The following is a 22090-nucleotide window of genomic DNA, read 5'->3' as shown; positions in this document are numbered from 1 at the left end:
AATTTTGGAAGCCTTCAAGAAGTTAATTTAGACATATAAATTTTTAAAATATTTACTTCATATTTTGTGAAAACTTTTACCAACCATACATGCTAATATCCTTGAGAACAAAACACATCCAACTATAAATATTTAACAAGGACACTGTAATTCTGGGACCGTTGCCATGGCAACCAGAAGTGACAATCAGCCTGCCAAGATGGCTGCCGAGGACACGGATAAAACTGATCAATTTTTCATTACATGGGCTAAGAATCTGAGAAGGCAACAGTTACTGAATTGATTGCAGCAGATGAGTAAAATGTAAAGTACAGTTTACTTACATGAAAACAATCTGTCTGCTTCACAAACATTAAGCAGTGCTAATATGAAAAATATAGTAGCTACAGAATAGGTGATAGACTCTTGACTGCACAGAAAGTATTGCCCATGGCAAGTAGAAGATGAAGTGCAAAGAACTTTACTGGTTACTTACTGAAAGTTCTAATACTTCTATGAAAGCAACATGTTAAATCATAGAATTAATCTTTTTTCAATTCAGTCCTATGAAATTAACAAAGATGCACATTGTTTACAGAACAAAATGATCAGAATCTCTTTTTTGTGAAGGTTTGTGAGAATGCAATGGTTTATAATCTTTATTATGTACAACTGACAAATGTTTGAAATAAATGTCCGATTTAATGACCGTCCATGTCACCACCAAACAGACCTAAATACTTTACACACATCAAATCATGATGACTGATGCAAGTAATTCTATATCTGATAAGGTTTATTAACAATAACTAAATCAACTTCAATTTCTCATTATAATTGACCTTGACCTTGAATTGATGGCACAATCACTAACAGTAGCAAACTGCATATCAGATTTAAGTAATACATGCAATACACTTAATGTACTTTGTCAAGATAACTAAACAAGATGTTAAAGGTAAATCAATAATAAAATAATAATCTATACTAAACACAGTACACGACTCCTTTCATTTGAATGGAAAAAGTAATGACGAATTCTTAAAAGAATTAATATACCAGTAATTTAAAAGATCCTACCTGTCCAATGTGTTCCCAGGTGGGCTCTCTAAGTATGTGTACAGTAAAACATGGTTATAACAAAACTCTAGGGGACCATCAAAATCACTTCTTTTATAAGCATAAGTTTGTTACATATTGCAGATATCATATAGAAACCATGAGAGGAAGTTGTTTGTTATAAACATGTTTTTACTGTAATACATGGACACTACCCACTGAACTGTGAAGGTCATCACCAATAGGAACCAAAGTCAATGAATGTACAAACAAAGAACAGCTGATTGTATTCACAGAGTAAATCAAATTCACTATCTCAAGTTTGATTAATTATACTATAGTCAATATTTCTAGTCTAAATCAATAACTCAAATGTAGAGGAAGGGCAATGTTTTACCAATCAACACTGGTTGTTAATCCAATTTGGTTACACCTGGTGTGCTTCAAGATTCCAACACTAGCTATTCAAAGTGATCAACTGCATTTTACATTGACAAGCATCGTGAGAATATTATGTAATTTTTGTATAAATAAAATCTGACTCCTAGCATGATAAGTACATTGTAAATATAGATATATACAACAAACATTGATTCACTTTTTTGATAAATTTCTGTTTACAGTAAGGTACAAAATTGTCTTAAGTTTGTAGGGTACTTAGCTGGACATCAGTTTTCAGATTTCAGTCCACGTATAAAGTTTTGTGAACCTGCATTTGACAGTTTGAGCTCTGATGGAGCCCTTTACAACATTGATTATTGGAGCGTTCTCTATGGAGGACATCCCTTAGAGTGTAAACTGGCCACATTAGATTTAAACACAAGATTAAGTCAGACCAAGAAATCAATATCTGGACAACTCTCACATCATTAGTCATTCAACCAAATTAGTTCCTAGACATTTGGTAACAATAGGTTCCCAGGTCAACAAGTCAACCGAAATCATATAAAGTATTATTCTAGAACTGGTAAGGAATTAGAATGGTGAATCATGGGATCTTTTCTTTTTTTGAAAAGGAGTGCGAATGAGAATGATAAAGAAAATAGCCAAATTAATTTTCAATAATTTTAACATTAAATTTCATGTTCTAATTTCAGTAATTGAGGTTTTTTTCAATTTTTTTTTTTTTTTTTTTTTTTAATGTTACATGTAACAATGATTCGTCCGTTATATAATTAGATTTGAATGACATCCAAAATATCAGGTTAGGTCATCGTGACCCTATATTTCTGTGCCATTGTCACGGCGACCATACAATAATACCCCATCAGCAGCAATATTGATGTTGTCACACAGACACTGATTAGTAGGGCGTATATTAGCAGTCAGGAATGTTGATTCACAGTGAAGTCGTCATGGCGATTGATTAATCATTATTACTGTCAAAATATCACCACTGCCAGGAGATAATGCCATATGGTTGGCCATTCCTTATTGGACAGGGGACAGTTCTGACAGATATCAGATAGAAACAGTTTACAGTAAAGTGGAATGGAGACAGATGTTGGATTTCAATCTTGACAAATATTATCTAATTTGTATCATTAAAGGAGGTAAATAAACCACTGTCCATTTGGGATTGTATATCTCTGCAGCTGATAAGCTCTTCAATGACCTATTAAAGTTAATGCTAAGATTCTTCATGACATGGCTTATTAACTGCACATCTGTGACTTTCTTTAAAGATGTCCGATCTTGTTGACCTTCAAAAATGTCAAGGTCAGTCATTTGAACATGCTCATTACTGGCCATCTAAATTTCACCGATGGAGTACAAGGAAGCTGAGATACTAGCTAGATGTTTGAAATTAATTCTTTTACAATTTGATAGGGATGCACACCATGTAGCTAACACGCAAACCATCAATATATATTACTTTCAAATGAATAATGGTTGACATTAGAATGAAGAAGGGAGCTGTTCACAACCTCACATCAGAACTTTCAAGAAAGCCTCGATAGGTTTTTACTGCGCCCCTGTCAGTAATTTGTAACATCCTACATATACAAAGCTTCAAATCGATTCGGATGCTGCATAAACATCTTCTCCATTGGACCCTTATACCATATCTATATGAACAGAAACCATAACAGAGCATGCCACATGGGTATATCAATAACAATGGAGTTAAGTATACATTATTTCCCCTGGGAAATATATACTTGATGATATATATACTGTAGACAATGCTTTCAAGGGAGCCTTTATTACTTTAAATTTTTATCCAATTATTAAGATACGTTTTGCTTTCAAAGAGCTTTTTTCTTTATTCAAATTTATTGAAATCCACTTAAAATTCAATTGGTTAAAAAGTAAACAAATTGTTTTGCTCTTCAACTATGGCATATCCATATGAAATCAGAATTGTGCAAAGTGACAGATACGGTTGGATGAGTATACTTTGTTTACTTTTGTTTTACATCTAGAACAGTAAAGGTCAAGGGATAAAAAATCTAAAATTGGCAGAAAGATTCTGAAACAGGTTCTTTAGCCAATTTATAAGCCATCACCAAAGGCCAGGATGGATCAGTAATTTAAGTGTGATGATTACAGATTTGTTCATTCCCCTTATCCTCGTCTCATTCTAACTCACCACCATCAATTGGTAATAAAAAGTAATGGCCACCAACGGCCTCAGCAGTCTCCAAAGCTCATTACTTTCTCCTCAGAAGAACAACATCTGAACTCACAAAGGTCCATTGTCTGTGAACTCTGACTTGGGTCAAATGCTATAAATAGCTCAAACCATTCCCATACAACTATTATTAAAATCTTAAAATATTCATCAATGTTAGATTATGGCAAAACTTTTCACTGGTCAACAAACCTCAATATTTGGGCAAATGGAATTCAAAATTGGTCAGGTATTTCCGTACATTGGGTAAAGTTCCTGTGCTTTTTTTCTTGCATTTTCTGTTCAATTTTTGGCGTTTTTGTGGCTGTTTCGGAATTGTGTTGGATTATGATGGAAAAGCAACACTTATTTAATCATCCTGATAAGTTCAATCCTAATTTATGCCCTGAAAGATGCCTATATGTAAACTCCAATATCAGTACCTCTGTACATACACTTGATTGAGGTCTACCACAGTTATGTAGAGTTATAACCCTTAAAAGGTCTACCACAATTATGTAGAGTTATAACCCTTAAAAGGTCTACCACAATTATGTAGAGTTATAACCCTTAAAAGGTCTACCACAATTATGTAGAGTTATAACCCTTAAAAAGTTCCTCTGTCAACAGGTCCCATCCTAAAAACCCACACAATAGTCTGACCCTAATTTAGAGGCTCTGTTTTACACCTGTGCTCACCTGAGTAGAAGACAAGATCACACCTTCATACCTGAAGTTCCATCATTGTATACCTTTTCTGTAAATTTTACATCTGTAGTATACATATAAAGGAACAATGATTGGCCCTGAAGCTGACACAAATTCATTAACAGATAATCTTGGCATGCAATTGTAATATTGTGAATATGAAATGTTTCTATGCATATTCTAATAATATTTTTACATTTTTCTAAATATTTAGTTATTTTGTAAAACAACAGTGAACAATCAATAGACAACCTCTACAACTGTTTATGTTTTTACTTAACAGGAAATTCAATATCCCATGCACAGTCAGTTGACTTCTGAAGTATTTACACTTTGACTTAGTAATGGCTTTGTCAGTACTATCCTACAGGTCGGTCTCGTCAATATTTGACAGGGCACCTGTTAAAATCAGTGTTTGACTGACCTTAACTAGTACTCGGATTCAAATAGAGATATGGCAATGTAAACATTTCTTCAAAACATCAAACGTTTCAGGAGTTGTTAGGATACAGATTTTGTCCTTTTTACACTGAAAATAAATATTGATAAAATGATCAAAATAAACAAAAATATTGTCCAAGTATCAAATACTTCAAGATTCAACTCAAAGTGACAACATTAATTGATATTATTGGCTTAAGACTTTCCTACCAATCCTTGTGGGTCAAAGAAGTAATATCAACTGTATGTTCTGGGTAACACAGATCTGTACAAATACTTGGCAATACCATTGGATCTGAATTTTATTCCCATGGAACAAAATGAAAACAAACTTATTTTTTTCTATGACTGAATCAATTTCATAATTTCATGTCAAAGAATTTGGTTCCAAAATCCAGTTACATTAGGAATTTCTCAATGTAAAAAGTCTACTTTGTACATGTAGTTGAAACTTTTATATAGAAATTAGCCATAAACGAGTCTGACAAACAGAAAACAGATTTATATGTAAATGTAACCTTGCTTAAGATCATCATTGAGCTTTAGGTATATTCTTGAAAATATTCTTGATTTTCAAACATAATTATGGTCTGTTCTCAAACAAATTTTCTTTAGATCTGGATAATGATATTGCATTGTACATTATCTAAGTGCTTTTTATCAGAACCCAATTGTGACACCAAGTAGGTATGAAATCTGATTTAAGCATGTACATGTCCCTCACACTAGGTCACCTGTCACTATTACCTGTAACGAACTCGTAACGTGAGGCTGGTTCAATATGTACCTATTACCTACGTCCTTACCTGACCTCATCAGACTCAGGTGTGTAAAGTTAATTGTCATCAATAAACACCTAAACCTAATTGTCCTGAGGTTGAACTTGCACACCATAAACACCTATTCTACAGGTAACCTTTGACCTCCATAGGTAAGATGTTTATGCAATGGACCTACCAATGAACTTCAGCAGTTTTTACATCCCAGGAAAGGACCACAAATCTTATTATGTATACTTAAGAGTACTTATCTACGTCTGAATTGATTCTAAGGTGAGATATACAGGTAAATGAGAGAGTTCGGAGAGAAATAAATTTTTAAAGAACCTGCCAACATCCCCAGTAATGTTATCATATTTTGTCTATAAAACTTTCATATCAATTTTTTTTTCTCCTCTCTTTTTTGCTCCTTTTTTATCCGATATTAGATCGCTTTTTCACCACAAACTTTCCTTCATCTGTAAACTTAACTCAAAACATCCTTAATTATGCCCTCACAACAAACAGGACGAGGGAGGCTAAATAGTGTTGCCCATATCTGTGCAGCGCTGTTGTATTATAATATGACATCATGCCTGCCTAACTAATAGTTTTAAATGCACTATAACAGTAATTGTGTATACTTTCAGTATTCTGCACATTTAAAGGTTCAGTTCTATCATCAGTAACATGAGAGTGACATCATAATGACATCAGAAACATTAGAGACGTCAGTAACATCAGTGACATCAGTGACATCAGTAACATCAAAGTGACTTAAGTAACATCAGTGACGACAGTAACATCTGAGATATCAGTGACATCAGTAACATCAGTGACCTCAGTGACATCAGTGACATCAGAGATATCAGTAACATCAGTATTATCAGTTAACAGTAAGCATCAGAAACATTGGTAACACCAGTTACATCAGTGACATCAGTAACATCAGAGACATCAGTGACATCAGTGACATCAGAGATATCTGTGACATCAGTAACATCAGTGACCTCACTAACATCACAGATATCAGTAACATCACAGATATCAGTAACATTAGAGACATCAGTAACATCACAGATATCAGTAACATCACAGATATCAGTAACATCAGAGACGTCAGTAACATCACAGATATCAGTAACATCAGAGACGTCAGTAACATCAGTAACATCAGTAACATCAGAGACATTGGTAACACCAGTAACATCAGTCACATCAGTAACATCAGTAACATCAGTGACCTCAGTAACATCAGAGATATCGGTGACATCAGTAACACCGATTAACAGTAAACATCAGAAACATTGGTAACACCAGTTACATCAGTCACATCAGTAACATCAGTAACATCAGTGACATCAGAGACATCAGTGAGATCAGAGACATCAGTGAGATCAGAGACATCGTTAACATCACTGACATCGGTAACACCAATTAGAAATTCAAGTGATATTATCGACAGTGCCACTTAGATATAGAAACCGTATGTATAATACAAATATTACCTCAGCTCTGCGATCAGTTAACAGCTGTGAAGTAAGTAGAAAATGTAAAATATGCATTTGCCTCGTGGCCACATTCTCATTTTGCATTAGAAATGAGATAAATGCAAAAGAGAAAGTAAAATGAAGTTGTTGATATGCCAAGACAGACAAATGTCAATGACATGACTGAGACAACATATCTTATATCTTACAAATATAGAGTTGCAATATTACGAATAAAAGAAAAATATGATCAAGGTGAACTTTCAGCAATAATCAATGAAATTTCTGATATTTCTCAACAGTGTCATGGTAAAAGTTGAAAGCGTACATATTTCATGTCAATCCTCACATGAACCTAAATTCCAAAATCCAGAATCGTTTTTCACCTGTAAAGCTGAGGGGTACTAAGTGAGAGTAAGATACCAAGGGAAAATTTACATGGTCGGAAACCCACGGACGATCACGCTTCACTTAATCGCCATCCATAAGTGTACAGCAATGGGAGTATTTATAGAATTGTGTCATTGATAGAAATGTTCCTAATAAGTGTATAATTTAGCCAGATATAATATACAGTCATTGATTAACACACATTTGTATATCAGATATTGATAAATATAACTATAACTGAAAAAAGTGTAATTACCTTATTAGAGCTCCCCCCCCCCCCCCCCCCCTGGCCCCTCCTCCGTCCAAGTTCTATGAAGGTGTGATAGGACGATTCGGAGTTCCAGGACAGTCATTTGACTACGGACATTAGTATGTTTTTAACACTATGAAGACCATATTTAACAGTATGTACAAACCACACCGACCCGCTCCTTTCACAAAGGTATAGGTATCCTTATTCGAACCCCCTCACAATAAATGCTCCTCCCCATTCTATGAAGGAATATAGGTATCCTTATGAATGGTACCATTTCAATCGGTACCATTGTCGCATACCTATAATACAATAGATATCAAAGAATACTTGGGACCTATGAAAAAATATGTCTTAACCTCCAAGAGACTGCAACAATAGCAGCTTGTTATTATGTCAAGGGATACCATCAACCCTTCCATCCTCTGCGTCATGAGTTTGAAACCCAGGTAAAAACGCCATCGAGGGAGACCCACTGTTACAACAGCACATAGTGTAGTGCACCCAACCGTGGCTGTCTGACGATTGCAGAGCAGTATATGGATGCTGCATGTCAGTAGGTGAATGCAGTATACAAGTAAACAAAATTAATCATTCTGATTTCTTGGATTTCTCTAGAAAATAACTTGCTTTAATCTCTATTAGATGGGGGAATCATAAATCAATAAACAATTAATTCCAATTTTTCAGTCCTCATGTACCAAAGGTTTTAAAAGTATCACCAACTCGATCTTTCCTTATGATATTCAGACTCCAGCTGATGTAATAGGAATCAACTCTGGATGAAGTCTTCAAATTCACCGTGAAATAGACAAATTTATTATTTGAATATCTTATAAATAATTCAGGAGAACTGACACACCAACAAAACGCTACAACACATCTGTCTACCAAACTGTCACACGCGTCATATAGAGTACAATACAAACCAGTTTAAAATCCTCTGTCGGCCCATCTGCTGTACTTCCCTGTAGAAGAATGAACTAACACCTAGACTGTAAAAGGCTGCGATGTTCCACTTCACTGAGTTTTTCACACTGATACCTAATAAGTTCCCCTTGAGTGACTCGGTCCCTCCACAACTGTATCAGTAGGGAAGGCTGACACGACCACAGGACGGAAGACACTTGCACTGTCCTGGCCAATGATAAAATTCCAATCTTTTTGTTCTGTGTGACTGAAGGAGACTACAGCATGCCAGTAAGAGCTATGGCCAGTATTTCTCTCAGCTTCTGTATAATCAATACTATACCAGTGACTAACAACTCCATCACAGGCACGGTGACCTTGACCTCCACATCACAAGTCGTACAATCACTAGATTGGTTTGTTAGTGTTTTATGTCATAGTAACAGTAATGGTCAGTTTAGGACATGTCCTACTTTACTGAGCACATGCAGTACCAGACAACTACCCTACCTAACATAACTGGGACACCATAGGGTTCACTCTTATTTACTATACTCAAGGCAATGTACATCTTCACTTAGGACTTTTATCAAACCATGTAAATTTGAATTACCTTTTTTTTAATATTTTCTTCTTTTATCTGAACAAGTGAAACTACTCCAGTTAACTTTTGTTGACCAATGATGAACTTAATCATCAGCTAAATCGACCTCCTATATGTTTATAATTATAATAAGTCAATGTAATTTTAAGTGTTTTATCACATACTGCTTAACTTTCACTCGATGTTTCAAAAGTGAAATCAGAATAACATTGCAAACTGTATCCTGTATCATTAGCAGTACTATGAAATTTAATCAAGCTTTAACTTAATATATCTCTATCTAATGTAAATATGGTTTTATCTGCTCTTAATCTGGTATCAATGTATGATTTGGTAAAGAATCATTTATGAATTTGTAATATGAGAACTTTGAAGCATGTTAATGCCATGTAACTGATTCTAGTACCCTGTACCCTGTACCCTGTACCCTGTACCCTCTACCCTGTACCCTGTACCCTGTACCCTCTACCCTCTACCCTGTACCCTGTACCCTGTACCCTGTACCCTGTACCCTGTACCCTGTACCCTCTACCCTGTACCCCCTACCCACTACATGAGTTGCTATTACGGACTATCGGCTTGCGCATGCGCGGGTTATGACGCCTTAGATGTTCGAGTGAATTACAATAGATTATGAAGGAATCTTATTACTTGATATAAAAGCAATTTTTCAATTACTTTCATACCAATGGCAGTCGGTAAATTTATTCCGAGTCATACTTGCATACCTTGTACCCTGTACCCTGTACCCTGTACCCTGTACCCTGTACCCTGTACCCTCTACCCTGTACCCTCTACCCTGTACCCCCTACCCACTACATGAGTTGCTATTACGGACTATCGGCTTGCGCATGCGCGGGTTATGACGCCTTAAGATGTTCGAGTGAATTACAATAGATTATGAAGGAATCTTATTACTTGATATAAAAGCAATTTTTCAATTACTTTCATACCAATGGCAGTCGGTAAATTTATTCCGAGTCATACTTGCATACCTTGTACCCTGTACCCTGTACCCTTCTACCCTGTACCCTCTACCCTGTACCCTCTACCCTGTACCCCCTACCCACTACATGAGTTGCTATTACGGACTATCGGCTTGCGCATGCGCGGGTTATGACGCCTTAGATGTTCGAGTGAATTACAATAGATTATGAAGAAATCTTATTACTTGATATAAAAGCAATTTTTCAATTACTTTCATACCAATGGCAGTCGGTAAATTTTATTCCGAGTCATACTTGCATACCTTGTACCCTGTACCCTGTACCTTCTACCCTGTACCCTGTACCCTGTACCCTGTACCCTGTCCCTCTACCCTCTACCCTCTACCCTGCACCCTCTACCCTGTACCCCCTACCCACTACATGAGTTGCTATTACGGACTATCGGCTTGCGCATGCGCGGGTTATGACGCCTTAGATGTTCGAGTGAATTACAATAGATTATGAAGGAATCTTATTACTTGATATAAAAGCAATTTTTCAATTACTTTCATACCAATGGCTGTCGGTAAATTTATTCCGAGTCATACTTGCATACCTTGTACCCTGTACCCTGTACCCTGTACCCTGTACCCTGTACCCTCTACCCTGTACCCCCTACCCACTACATGAGTTGCTATTACGGACTATCGGCTTGCGCATGCGCGGGTTATGACGCCTTAGATGTTCGAGTGAATTACAATAGATTATGAAGAAATCTTATTACTTGATATAAAAGCAATTTTTCAATCACTTTCATACCAATGGCAGTCGGTAAATTTATTCCGAGTATCATACTTGTTACCTTGTACCCTGTACCCTGTACCCTGTACCCTGTACCCTGTACCCTGTACCTTGTACCCTGTACCCTGTACCCTGTACCCTGTACCCTCTACCCTCTACCCTGTACCCTCTACCCTGTACCCCCTACCCACTACATGAGTTGCTATTACGGACTATCGGCTTGCTGCGCATGCGCGGGTTATGACGCCTTAGATGTTCGAGTGAATTACAATAGATTATGAAGGAATCTTATTACTTGATATAAAAGCAATTTTTCAATTACTTTCATACCAATGGCAGTCGGTAAATTTATTCCGAGTCATACTTGCATACCTTGTACCCTGTACCCTGTACCCTGTACCCTGTACCCTGTACCCTCTACCCTGTACCCTCTACCCCCTACCCACTTCATGAGTTGCTATTACGGACTATCGGCTTGCGCATGCGCGGGTTATGACACCTTAGATGTTCGAGTGAATTACAATAGATTATAAAGGAATCGTTTCAAGGAACATCTTATTAATCAAAATCAAGATATTTCTCAATTACTTTCCTGACAATGGCAGTCAGTCATTAGATGTATTGTCATGTTGTATAGCACGAGTTGGAAGGGGTGACCGCATTTTGATGTTGATCGAAAATTAAATACGGCTGCCGTAACGTCATACCGCAAAAGTTTGAAATAGCTATAAATACAAAAATGATTGAGATACAGGAAAAAATGTTCATGATGAATGTAAATAGTATTAAAGACTTACTTTTTTTCTAATATATCGTTATTAGATCAAATAAAAAAGTTCGCTATCGGGTCAAAGTTCACCTTTTTTCATTTTTGAAAAATGTAGCCTGTATGCGGGGCAACTTCACCCAATATACGTTTATACACGCATGCGAGCGTCATTGATGTTTCAATACCAATACTGCTGTATTTAGCACTTTGCTTGTTAAATTCATCGAAGACAGCAAATAATAAAAACATGCTTTATTTGACTTAATATCATTAACTGCCATTGCATACTGATAGTTTAAATAAAGTATGTGCTAATTCGAGATGCAATTATAATAAACTATGCTCAAAAGTGTTCATGTATTTTACATATCCTTTAAAAAATAACAACCTTATTCTATGAAAGGCAATAGGAGTGTAGGTCTAGAAAATATTCCGAAATAAACCAAAGTAGCTTTGTAAATTGGTTATAAAACAAAAATATTTTCAAAGCTTTTTAAAGGCCAACACTTCTTGGAATAACTTGAATTGTTTGGTAATTTAACTAACTTCAAAATCAAATGTTTTGAAATTAACCAAATTAGATGTGTACATTGATAATGAAACAACAAGTTATACAAAGCTTCTTTAAGGCCAACATTTCTTGGAATAAATACAATTATTAAATAATCTAAACAAACCACAAAACCAAATGTTTTGATAAAGTATGTGAAACAAACATTAAATCTTGATACAAGTATGCATAACCACATGACATAATCTCTCACTTTTATTATTATTCCATATGCAATTCTTATTGCAAAGTTATCAAAATATCATATGTATTTAGTAAATATAAAGGTATGTTGTAGAATATGTCCTATAAACATTTTCTTATACATGTTTTATGTACATCCAACTAAAACGTGTGAGGCCCATTATATAAGTATACCTCTTATAATAATATTATAGCAAGGAATGACTACAGGGATCTGAGAAACAATTACAGATTATAGTTATATTTGAACCACTGGAGTGTCCATATGTAATTGTGGAAGATTTAAATTCGTTAAAGCATGCTCTAGATGTTGCATAGTAATCTATGATAAACATTTACAGCATGGTTTTGAAGATTGTTTTATCTAGACCAGAAATACTTCAAACAAGAAGTGCAGTCCTATGACATAATGTTTTTTCAATGTGGTAATTTTAGTGAATGTGGTATCAATCATGGATTTTAATAACTGCACTGCTTGAGCTGCCTTCTTTCACATTAAACCAATTTTAATCATTAGTGATTAGAACACCTTTAGATGTGCTTTTAAGATGGCACCATGGCGGTTATTTTAATTTCAGATTGTACTGTAAATATAGCAACACTGGGTCTATGTTATATCAGGATCATTCCAGGCAAGCTTGAGAAGAGGTTCAAAATACGTTTTCAAAATGGTGGCCATCCTGGCTTTAGGATAAATCGAAAACAATAACACTACTTGGTCATGACCAGGTCAGGATTTCAGGCAAAGTTTAGCTTAATGAGAAAAAAAAAGTATAAAAAAAGATATGATAACTCACAACTAAGCATTCAAAAATTAAAATCTAAGTATTGATCAGACTATACAATTATAACAAAAACCGACACACAACCCATGTTTACATTATACTTGTCGCACAGTATCTTCAGAACAGAACCATCGTCAGTAACCAATGTAATTAGCCTATACTATGTACGTTGCCGTCTGGTTCCGGGTGTAAACGGAGCACGATATATCACTACGATAAGTTTGGTTAGTAATGGAATGTATTCGTTCGAAAAATTATATCCTGGAAAAAGAGGTCCATGTGTATTAACGGTAATCTTATTATTGACACAAAACACAGAGAGACTATAGTTGAACTGTGACCTCAACTGAAGGTAAAGGTCATTGATTTGAACACATTTGGTAGCCCGTCCTCTATCATGCTACATAGGAAATGAAATATCTCTATGGCTCTTACATATTGACAAGAAGTCGTTTTAAAAAACCTTTTCGACCCTTGTGCTTCGAATGAAGGTCAAGGTCATTTATTTGAACATATTTTTTAATGGAAAAATTATCCACGGTGGACTGCACACGTCGATTGATGACGCATTGCCTAAAAACGCGACTTTGTTCCCAAATAAATATGCAAAACTTCTGACAAAAAAGACACTAAAAGTTAAATTTGAGGAAGCTAGACCTTTTCAGTACTTTCTGACAAAGTGGCAAAATTCAAGATGGCTGCTAATCAGTCTTATTGTTTACTTTTAATATTCAAAATATAATTACAATGTCTTGGGACAAATATAAACCCTAAATTTGAAATTTCAGAAAGATGGCTTTATAATGTTTTAAGAAAAAGCAGTAACAAACTCCTACTATCAAAATTCAAGATGGCCAACTACCGGCCTTCTTGTCCGATTCTTCCAAAATTGCAATATGCAATATTGCCTATTAGAGCGGACTGAAGGGTGGACAGGAGACCACGGACTGAAGGGTGGACGGGAGACCCTGGACTGAAGGGTAGACTGGAGACCACGGATTGAAAGGTGGAGGGGAGACCCTGGACTGAAGGGATAGACGGGATACCACGGACTGAAAGGTGGAAGGGGGACCACGGACTCAAGGGTGGACGGGAGACCCTGGACTGAAGGATAGACGGGAGACCACGGACATAATGGTGGACGGGAGACCACAGACATAATGGTGGACGGAAGACCACGGACTGAAGGGTGGACAGGGGACCACGGACTGAAGGGTGGACAGGGGACCACGGACTGAAGGGTGGACAGGAGACCACGGACTGAAGGGTGGACAGGAGACCCTGGACTGAAGGGTGGACGGGAGACCCTGGACTGAAGGGTAGACTGGAGACCACGGACTCAAAGGTGGACGGGAGACCCTGGACTGAAGGATGGACAGGAGACCCTGGACTGAAGGATAGACGGGATACCACGGACTGAAGGGTGGACAGGAGACCACGGACTGAAGGGTGGACGGGAGACCCTGGACTGAAGGGTAGACTGGAGACCACGGACTCAAAGGTGGACGGGAGACCCTGGACTGAAGGATGGACAGGAGACCCTGGACTGAAGGATAGACGGGATACCACGGACTGAAGGGTGGACAGGAGACCACGGACTCAAGGGTGGACGGGAGACCCTGGACTGAAGGATAGACGGGAGACCACGGACATAATGGTGGACGGGAGACCACAGACATAATGGTGGACGGAAGACCACGGACTTAATGGTGGACGGGAGACCGAGGACTGAAGGATGGACGGGAGATCACAGACTGAAGGGTGGACGGGAGACCACGGACTGAAGGATGGACGGGAGACCACGGACTGAAGGATGGACGGGAGACCACGGAATCATGTGTGGACGGGAGACCACGGAATCATGTGTGGACGGGAGACCACTGACTCAAGGGTGGACGGAAGACCACGGACTTTGGGGGAATGGTGGACGGGAGACCACGGACTGAAGGATGGACGGGAGACCACGGAATCATGTGTGGACGGGAGACCACGGAATCATGTGTGGACGGGAGACCACTGACTCAAGGGTGGACGGAAGACCACGGACTGAAAGGTGGACGGGAGACCACGGACTGAAGGTGGACTACCTGATGACATATTTTATACTTACGATTCCATTGATTTTCCAATGGGTTTTTTCTAAATCAATACGCAACGTCGACGTCTCTATTGTGACGTCATGATAACGTCGAGTTTTCACGCCATTCTCGAATTTTCTTCAAAATAGTACGAAGAAAAAGAACCTACCAATCAAATAGTAGAATTTAGTATAAAAACAATTAAAAAGTAATTATAAAAACATGCATACAAATTGAGGGTAGGTATATTTGTTGGGCTTTTTTTCCAATCACAATATTTGTTGCTTTTTCGAAACATTTATATTTAATTTCTCTTCGTTTTCATAGCTAAACTGGCTTTCTGATTGGTCAATACGTTTTTGAATCCGAGAATGGCGCGAAACCCCGACGTTATCGTGACGTCACAAAGACATTGCGTATTGATTCGGAAAAATGAATCCCTTAAAAAATCACTGATTCACACAGTTTGCAAACAAATTGTTTTTCAAACCCAATACATGTAATATCTAAATAAACATTAATGCTTAAATATTAACAATTAAAACCACTTGAACAACACTCAAATGTCACAACCAACCTTTCGACAAGGTTTGAACAAAATTTCCTTCAGCAGAGAAGTCTAACAAATCTAACAGGAGACAAAAACAGCAAAGTTCATTGTGCCTTGAAAGCTGGTCCCTGCTTTAATGGACTCACTTAATCCGTCGTACTCGTACCAGGATCCCGCAAATTTGATCTTGGCAATGAAATGGGACCTCCTACAGATAGTTACAGCAAAAAGTGCATAACTGGAACAAAAAAGATGAAAACTACTTTTTAATGCGAGTTTATGTACATGTATACCAACAAGTAAAACCTACACTAAATAGAGTCATCTGAGATAATTAATACAGAAAATTAATTTTAAACCATACCCTTTTTGTTGATGCGTTTCGTTTTACATCTTACAATGAATGAAGGCTATGCTTTGGTGGCGGATTATCGCCTAAGTGACATAAATTTATAGTCAGGCGAATATCGGACAAAGTCAAATTGATTGGTTTGTGACAATATAGCGATTTGGAACGTTTAAATTTTAGGTAAATTTGAATAAATAGTACATTGTAGCGGAATGGAATATTGTTTTCTACAGTTCAGATAGAAATATAATATAATTGAATATTCTCCTCCAGATTTTCAGTATTGTCAAACCATTTAGTACAATATATACTATTTTTCATCATAACTTCATTAAATGTGTATTTGATACGATTAATGGTCCTTACCTCTTCTCTTGCACAGTCAGTCTTTGATCGATGTCGTTGATGGTCAAATTTCGCACACGGGATAGGAATGACACGTCAATAACCAATATTTCTGGGGCCCTGTCTTTGAATCGCCTTTGCGTGAAAGATCTTGTGCCTTTGCAGATTTTGTTCCTCCTTCAATCAATACAATCAATAAGAATTGATTTAAAGGAGGAGTGTCAATTTGGGCCCTCTGGTTGGCATGACCGATAAGCATTATTTTTTGTTTACAGATACCCGGGGTTTAGGACATCATGATATGAAATATGATTAAGGTCAGGTCGGAGTCCGTTGTAAGTTATGGGGGGTTAAACAGGATGGATAATTTTCGGTTTTGTCCAGTTTTGTTGGAACCAAATGATATTTTTGAATGATTTTACATGCATTTATATGTTAAAAATAAAACTTTTTTTGAAAATAAAACTTAAGTGTCAAAATATAGGTCACAGTGATCTAATTTTGTAAAATGTCAATTTTGTAAGAATACTGTTCATCTGGTGCCATAATTTACCAGAAAAAAATGTTATATATATATTATAATAGATTATATTGAGCAATATATATATATAATTTGCATATTATAAACTTAGGCATAGAGTATTGTGGATGGGATGAGATTGGGTAGGGGGTACAGGGTACAGGGTACAGGGTACAAGGTATGCAAGTATGACTCGGAATAAATTTACCGACTGCCATTGGTATGAAAGTAATTGAAAAATTGCTTTTATATCAAGTAATAAGATTCCTTCATAATCTATTGTAATTCACTCGAACATCTAAGGCGTCATAATCCGCGCATGCGCAAGCCGATAGTCCGTAATAGCAACTCATGTAGTGGGTAGGGGGTACAGGGTAGAGGGTACAGGGTACAGGGTACAGGGTACAGGGTACAGGGTAGAAGGTACAGGGTACAGGGTACAGGGTACAGGGTACAAGGTATGCAAGTATGACTCGGAATAAATTTACCGACTGCCATTGGTATGAAAGTAATTGAAAAATTGCTTTTATATCAAGTAATAAGATTTCTTCATAATCTATTGTAATTCACTCGAACATCTAAGGCGTCATAACCCGCGCATGCGCAAGCCGATAGTCCGTAATAGCAACTCATGTAGTGGGTAGGGGGTACAGGGTAGAGGGTACAGGGTAGAGGGTACAGGGTACAGGGTACAGGGTACAGGGTACAAGGTATGCAAGTATGACTCGGAATAAATTTACCGACTGCCATTGGTATGAAAGTAATTGAAAAATTGCTTTTATATCAAGTAATAAGATTCCTTCATAATCTATTGTAATTCACTCGAACATCTAAGGCGTCATAACCCGCGCATGCGCAAGCCGATAGTCCGTAATAGCAACTCATGTAGTGGGTAGGGGGTACAGGGTAGAGGGTACAGGGTACAGGGTACAGGGTACAGGGTACAGGGTACAGGGTAGAGGGTAGAGGGTACAGGGTACAGGGTACAGGGTAGAGGGTACAGGGTACAGGGTACAGGGTTCTAGAATCAGTTACATGTTAATGCCACTAATTAAAATCATAAAGATTGAAACAAGAAAAGCAACAGAAATATATACATGCTTTTAAACTATGAATTAAACTGAAATAAATGTTTGGGTATTTAAATTACCATTAATTTGATCAAAGAAACAATGTAAAAAGACTATGCAGCCATACAGACAGCAGTACTAATATATGCTCAAAGTCCAACCTCACAGGGCAGATCAGATGTTTCATCAATTGATTTTTTCCGGTAAATTATACATCGATAGCAATCTTCAAGCCTATGGTTTGCAGACATGTGAATAAACACACAGCCCACAGCGATACAGACTCCCTAATAATGATATTACCTCGGTATTGGTATGCAAATCAACATTCGGAAAGTAGAGCGACTTGACACGTGTTCTTTATTGAATTAGACTTCAGTCCATTCAAACTCAAAATAAAAGCTTGAAATGTGTAAATCTGCCAATGACCTGCAGCAGCTTAAGAACACTTAGCATTTTTTAATAAAGTAAAATTACAAGGAACAAGCTAACAGTTATTACACTTACAGAAAAGCGAAGAACTGCAGGCTTTCTTTTATCAAATATTTCTTCCATAAAATGTTTTATCATATTATGGTTTTCAAAACTATTGCATGTAATGCAATAAATTGTTCTGTTCATCAATTGTGAACTGCATGTTTAAAGTACTGCTTTAATTACTAGAAACTATAGATTTCATTTTCAACTGCAGCTAAAAAATGTAGAGACATCATCATTTTGATTAATCAGTTCCCATTATCAGTTATTCCTAAATGACCCTAAAGTTAATACAATTCAAACACAATAGTGCAGTGAATGAAATTTTAATACTGTTATCCAATGTCATTAAAATTTCTATGCACTTTTATCATTTTTTACCATCAGCCACTGAAATTTTCCCACAAGCAGTTATTTAACATTAGGTGATTAGACGTTTAATCTGAAATCAATGTCTGTATAATCATGTGTCACCACCTCCTAAGGCATGCTGGATGCAAACGCTCACAAGACCTTACAAATCCCAGGAAACCGCCTGACATTGGACAGACTTCTCCCTTATTAGTGACGGTATCCTCATCCAGGATCTACAGATCCAACTACATTTATAGCCAATAAAATTTGAAAGAATTTGAAGGCAGAATCCATTTTACCTCATTATTATAGCAGTAAAATTTTGATGACAGAAGTCAATCGTCAATCTTTTCAGCAAATCAGATTTTCTGAACATAAGAAGTTCGATATCTTTAAGAGGTTTTATTCAGAATGAGTTATGACATTACTGATTATGGAAGAGACATGTAGTTCATCTAAACTGCTTCATCAGAAGGCAGCATTCTGTAGCCACACCATTCTTAAAGAGCATAACTAATGTTAATAATCAGAAAGTAATGACCTTATTACAGTATAATACACACAAGTCCAAGGAGTCAATGAAACTGTGCAAAATATTTGACTTATCTGATGGTTTATATGCATTGGATAAAATATTTTGACATTCATGAAGTAATTACCTTCAGTGTGGAGGTTTTACTGTACTTTGGTAGGAGAGACAGCGAAGGGGTGGGGGAAGCGAAGGGGTGGGGGAAGCGAAGGGGTGGGGGAAGAGAAGGTGTTGGTGACAGAATTGATAAGGTATTCTTATGTATTACCCGACTAGCCCTTCACCTATTGGATACACATCTGTAGGGCAGTCTCAGTGAAAAGCAATTTGTGTTAGCAATGTACCATCTAACCGATGATTTATTCCAATACATTGAAGAAACACACACTCAAAAGTTGAAAATTAATCTTGGTTGATATTTGTGGAATGATATTGTCTACAGACTATACTACCACAGTAGCACAGACAGACTAATAATGTTAACAACCAGTGTCAGGTTCACCTGCCATAAAACTGGTCACCTACCCTATAATTATCTCCCTTGACTCAGGACTCTTCGCACTGACATTATAAAAGGTGACCTATTGGAAACCAAACTGCCAACTCATGATTATAGATACATTTAAATCACTTAATGCAGTCATGTAGAACCTGTCCAAATGTTAAAAGTAGTGTCAACTAAAATAGGGAAGCCTAGCTAAATTCATCTTTCTGATATATGTAATAGGGCAAGAGTAATGAGCTACCAGTTGGATCAAACCCATAATCCGGACTCACAGGTGCACAGCTTTACGGACTAGTTATAGGAAGTTCCCTCTAACATGAAGCTAAATGGCAACCAAATCACTTAATATATGTACAATGCTTACAATTAAAACCTGCTATACTTTTATAACTTGATCCTGATATCATATTTTGAAAACTCAATTACTTATAAACCAAAACTTGTATGTACATACTGTTTTAAACAATGCCAAACTTAAATAAAATACTGAAACAACTAGAACCAGGAGGCCAACTCATATTTTAGCTTATTTGATCCCTGTGACCTTGAATAAAGGCCAAGGTCATTCATTTGAACAAACTTGGTGGTCCATCATCCAAGCAAGCTCGATTTCAGGTCTCATACTTTTGAAGACAAGGTTGTTTAAAGGGAAAAGTTGACACCTTCAGCCAGGTGAGCTATACACCAGATGTCTCAAGATGTTGGTTATTCACCCTAATTGAAATGTAGCAAGAAAATAAACAGCATGTTGTCTCAAATTATTTTTGCTTTTCAAAACAGCATCAATCAGAAAAAGTCGGTCACAATATGCCTACAGAGTTTCTCATCATTTAATGTTATATGTTATGTTTGAAATATGCTAATGCATTAGTCCTCCTATCCCCATAAACCACAGGCATAGAGACACTGATATATTTCTATTTGCAAGCTCTAAACTAGCACATAACATGTACATTTGCATTTTTCAAAAAAATATACTGTCGTCGTAAGCGAAAGTGATTGTATATTGCTGTCACTAGGCATAATCAGGTCTCGAGACCATAACACAGTCTTAAGTCCAAAATTCTCTGAAGTTTAGACTTAGCCAATCAAAAATGGCAATACAAAATGTTACATTAATAATGGTTAGTAATGATTGGGTAAGTCTAAACTGAAGTCTAAGATTCTTTCATGATCCTGGAACAAGGTCTATTTGATTAACTTGACTTTCATCATTTTATAACAAGATTTATGATGTACTTTTTTATACATTTTTATACCAGATTTTTTTTTTTTTTTTTTTATCTTTGACCTAATAGCACAAAACATCAAACTAACAGACTTTGTCAAGGCATCTGCAATGACTTTTGATCTAAATAGCCTTTTCTCAGAAAACATAAGAACTAGTACCAGAACCAGAATAACCTGCATTGAAATATGATATCGAAAACATAATTATAAACAATTAAGTAAACTTGACATACATTAAGTAACGTTTATATCTTATAGATTTTACTAGACTAGCCAAAATGTTTTTTGACTAACAGCATTAACAAGAAAATCCTGAGATAAAGCTTACCTTCAATGTTTCATTCATGATTCCATAATGGTAATCATGGTCTGGACATTGTTCTACATGGACTGAATCATCATCTGAAAAATCAAAATTGAATAAATGTTAATTGTTTAAATTTTATTATACTTACATCCATTTAACAGCTGTTATAATTGAAGAAATTTGTCCACGTTTCATGATATATCAAAGTTCCCAGAGAAAAAACAACAACCTGAAGTTGTAACCCACAGATAGAAGACCAATAGTTTAAGACACTGTAGATACCAAGCTGTTGTAAGTCCTTTTTGTAATGTGTATGTGATCATTTCTTATCTTGAGTTCTTGACTTGCCAATTTCTTGGAATTGTCAAGAAAAACAGGTGTAGTCTGCACTAAAGATTGCACAATCTTTTTGATATACCATATATGACCAAGTAAGTGCCAAGAGCACTTAAATTACAACATTGAGAAAATTGATTGGGCATTTGAGATCAAAGTTAGCCCTTTCAAAAAAATTAATAATAAAAATAAGTCACAAA

General features: G+C 36.5%; 1 protein-coding gene and 1 long non-coding RNA gene across 3 annotated transcripts; one reads left to right on the top strand and one right to left on the bottom strand.

Annotated features, from left to right (window-relative positions):
- The first annotated feature begins 166 nt into the window (after positions 1-166).
- LOC138313767 (Golgi-associated RAB2 interactor protein 2-like) lies at positions 167-6848 on the top strand. Its single transcript, XM_069254068.1, has 2 exons — positions 167-264; positions 6485-6848. Exons 1-2 carry the CDS (start codon positions 167-169, stop codon positions 6846-6848), a joined length of 462 nt encoding a protein of 153 aa, XP_069110169.1.
- A 5133-nt stretch (positions 6849-11981) lies between these two features.
- On the bottom strand, positions 11982-21651 carry LOC138313768 (uncharacterized). Of its 2 annotated transcripts, XR_011207257.1 has the most exons (4): positions 21576-21651; positions 16584-16739; positions 15896-16106; positions 11982-13208 (listed from the first exon to the last, which is right to left on the bottom strand). It is a non-coding gene; the product is annotated as an uncharacterized lncRNA (long non-coding RNA). The 2 variants fall into 2 exon arrangements; XR_011207256.1 differs by lacking the exon at positions 11982-13208 and having other exon boundaries at positions 15622-16106.
- Between the last annotated feature and the right edge of the window lie 439 nt (positions 21652-22090).

Source organism: Argopecten irradians, unplaced genomic scaffold (assembly GCF_041381155.1).
Source record: "Argopecten irradians isolate NY unplaced genomic scaffold, Ai_NY scaffold_0907, whole genome shotgun sequence".
Lineage (NCBI taxonomy): Eukaryota > Metazoa > Mollusca > Bivalvia > Pectinida > Pectinidae > Argopecten > Argopecten irradians.
This window is presented reverse-complemented; position numbering and strand designations above follow the sequence as displayed.

Bases quoted from the DNA above. Each gene is read 5' to 3' on its own strand.
- LOC138313767 (XM_069254068.1), top strand. From the start codon at position 167: ATGGCAACCAGAAGTGACAATCAGCCTGCCAAGATGGCTGCCGAGGAC. The intron at 265-6,484 runs GCAACAGTTACT...TGGTAACACCAG, and splicing joins TGGGCTAAGAATCTGAGAAG to TTACATCAGTGACATCAGTA.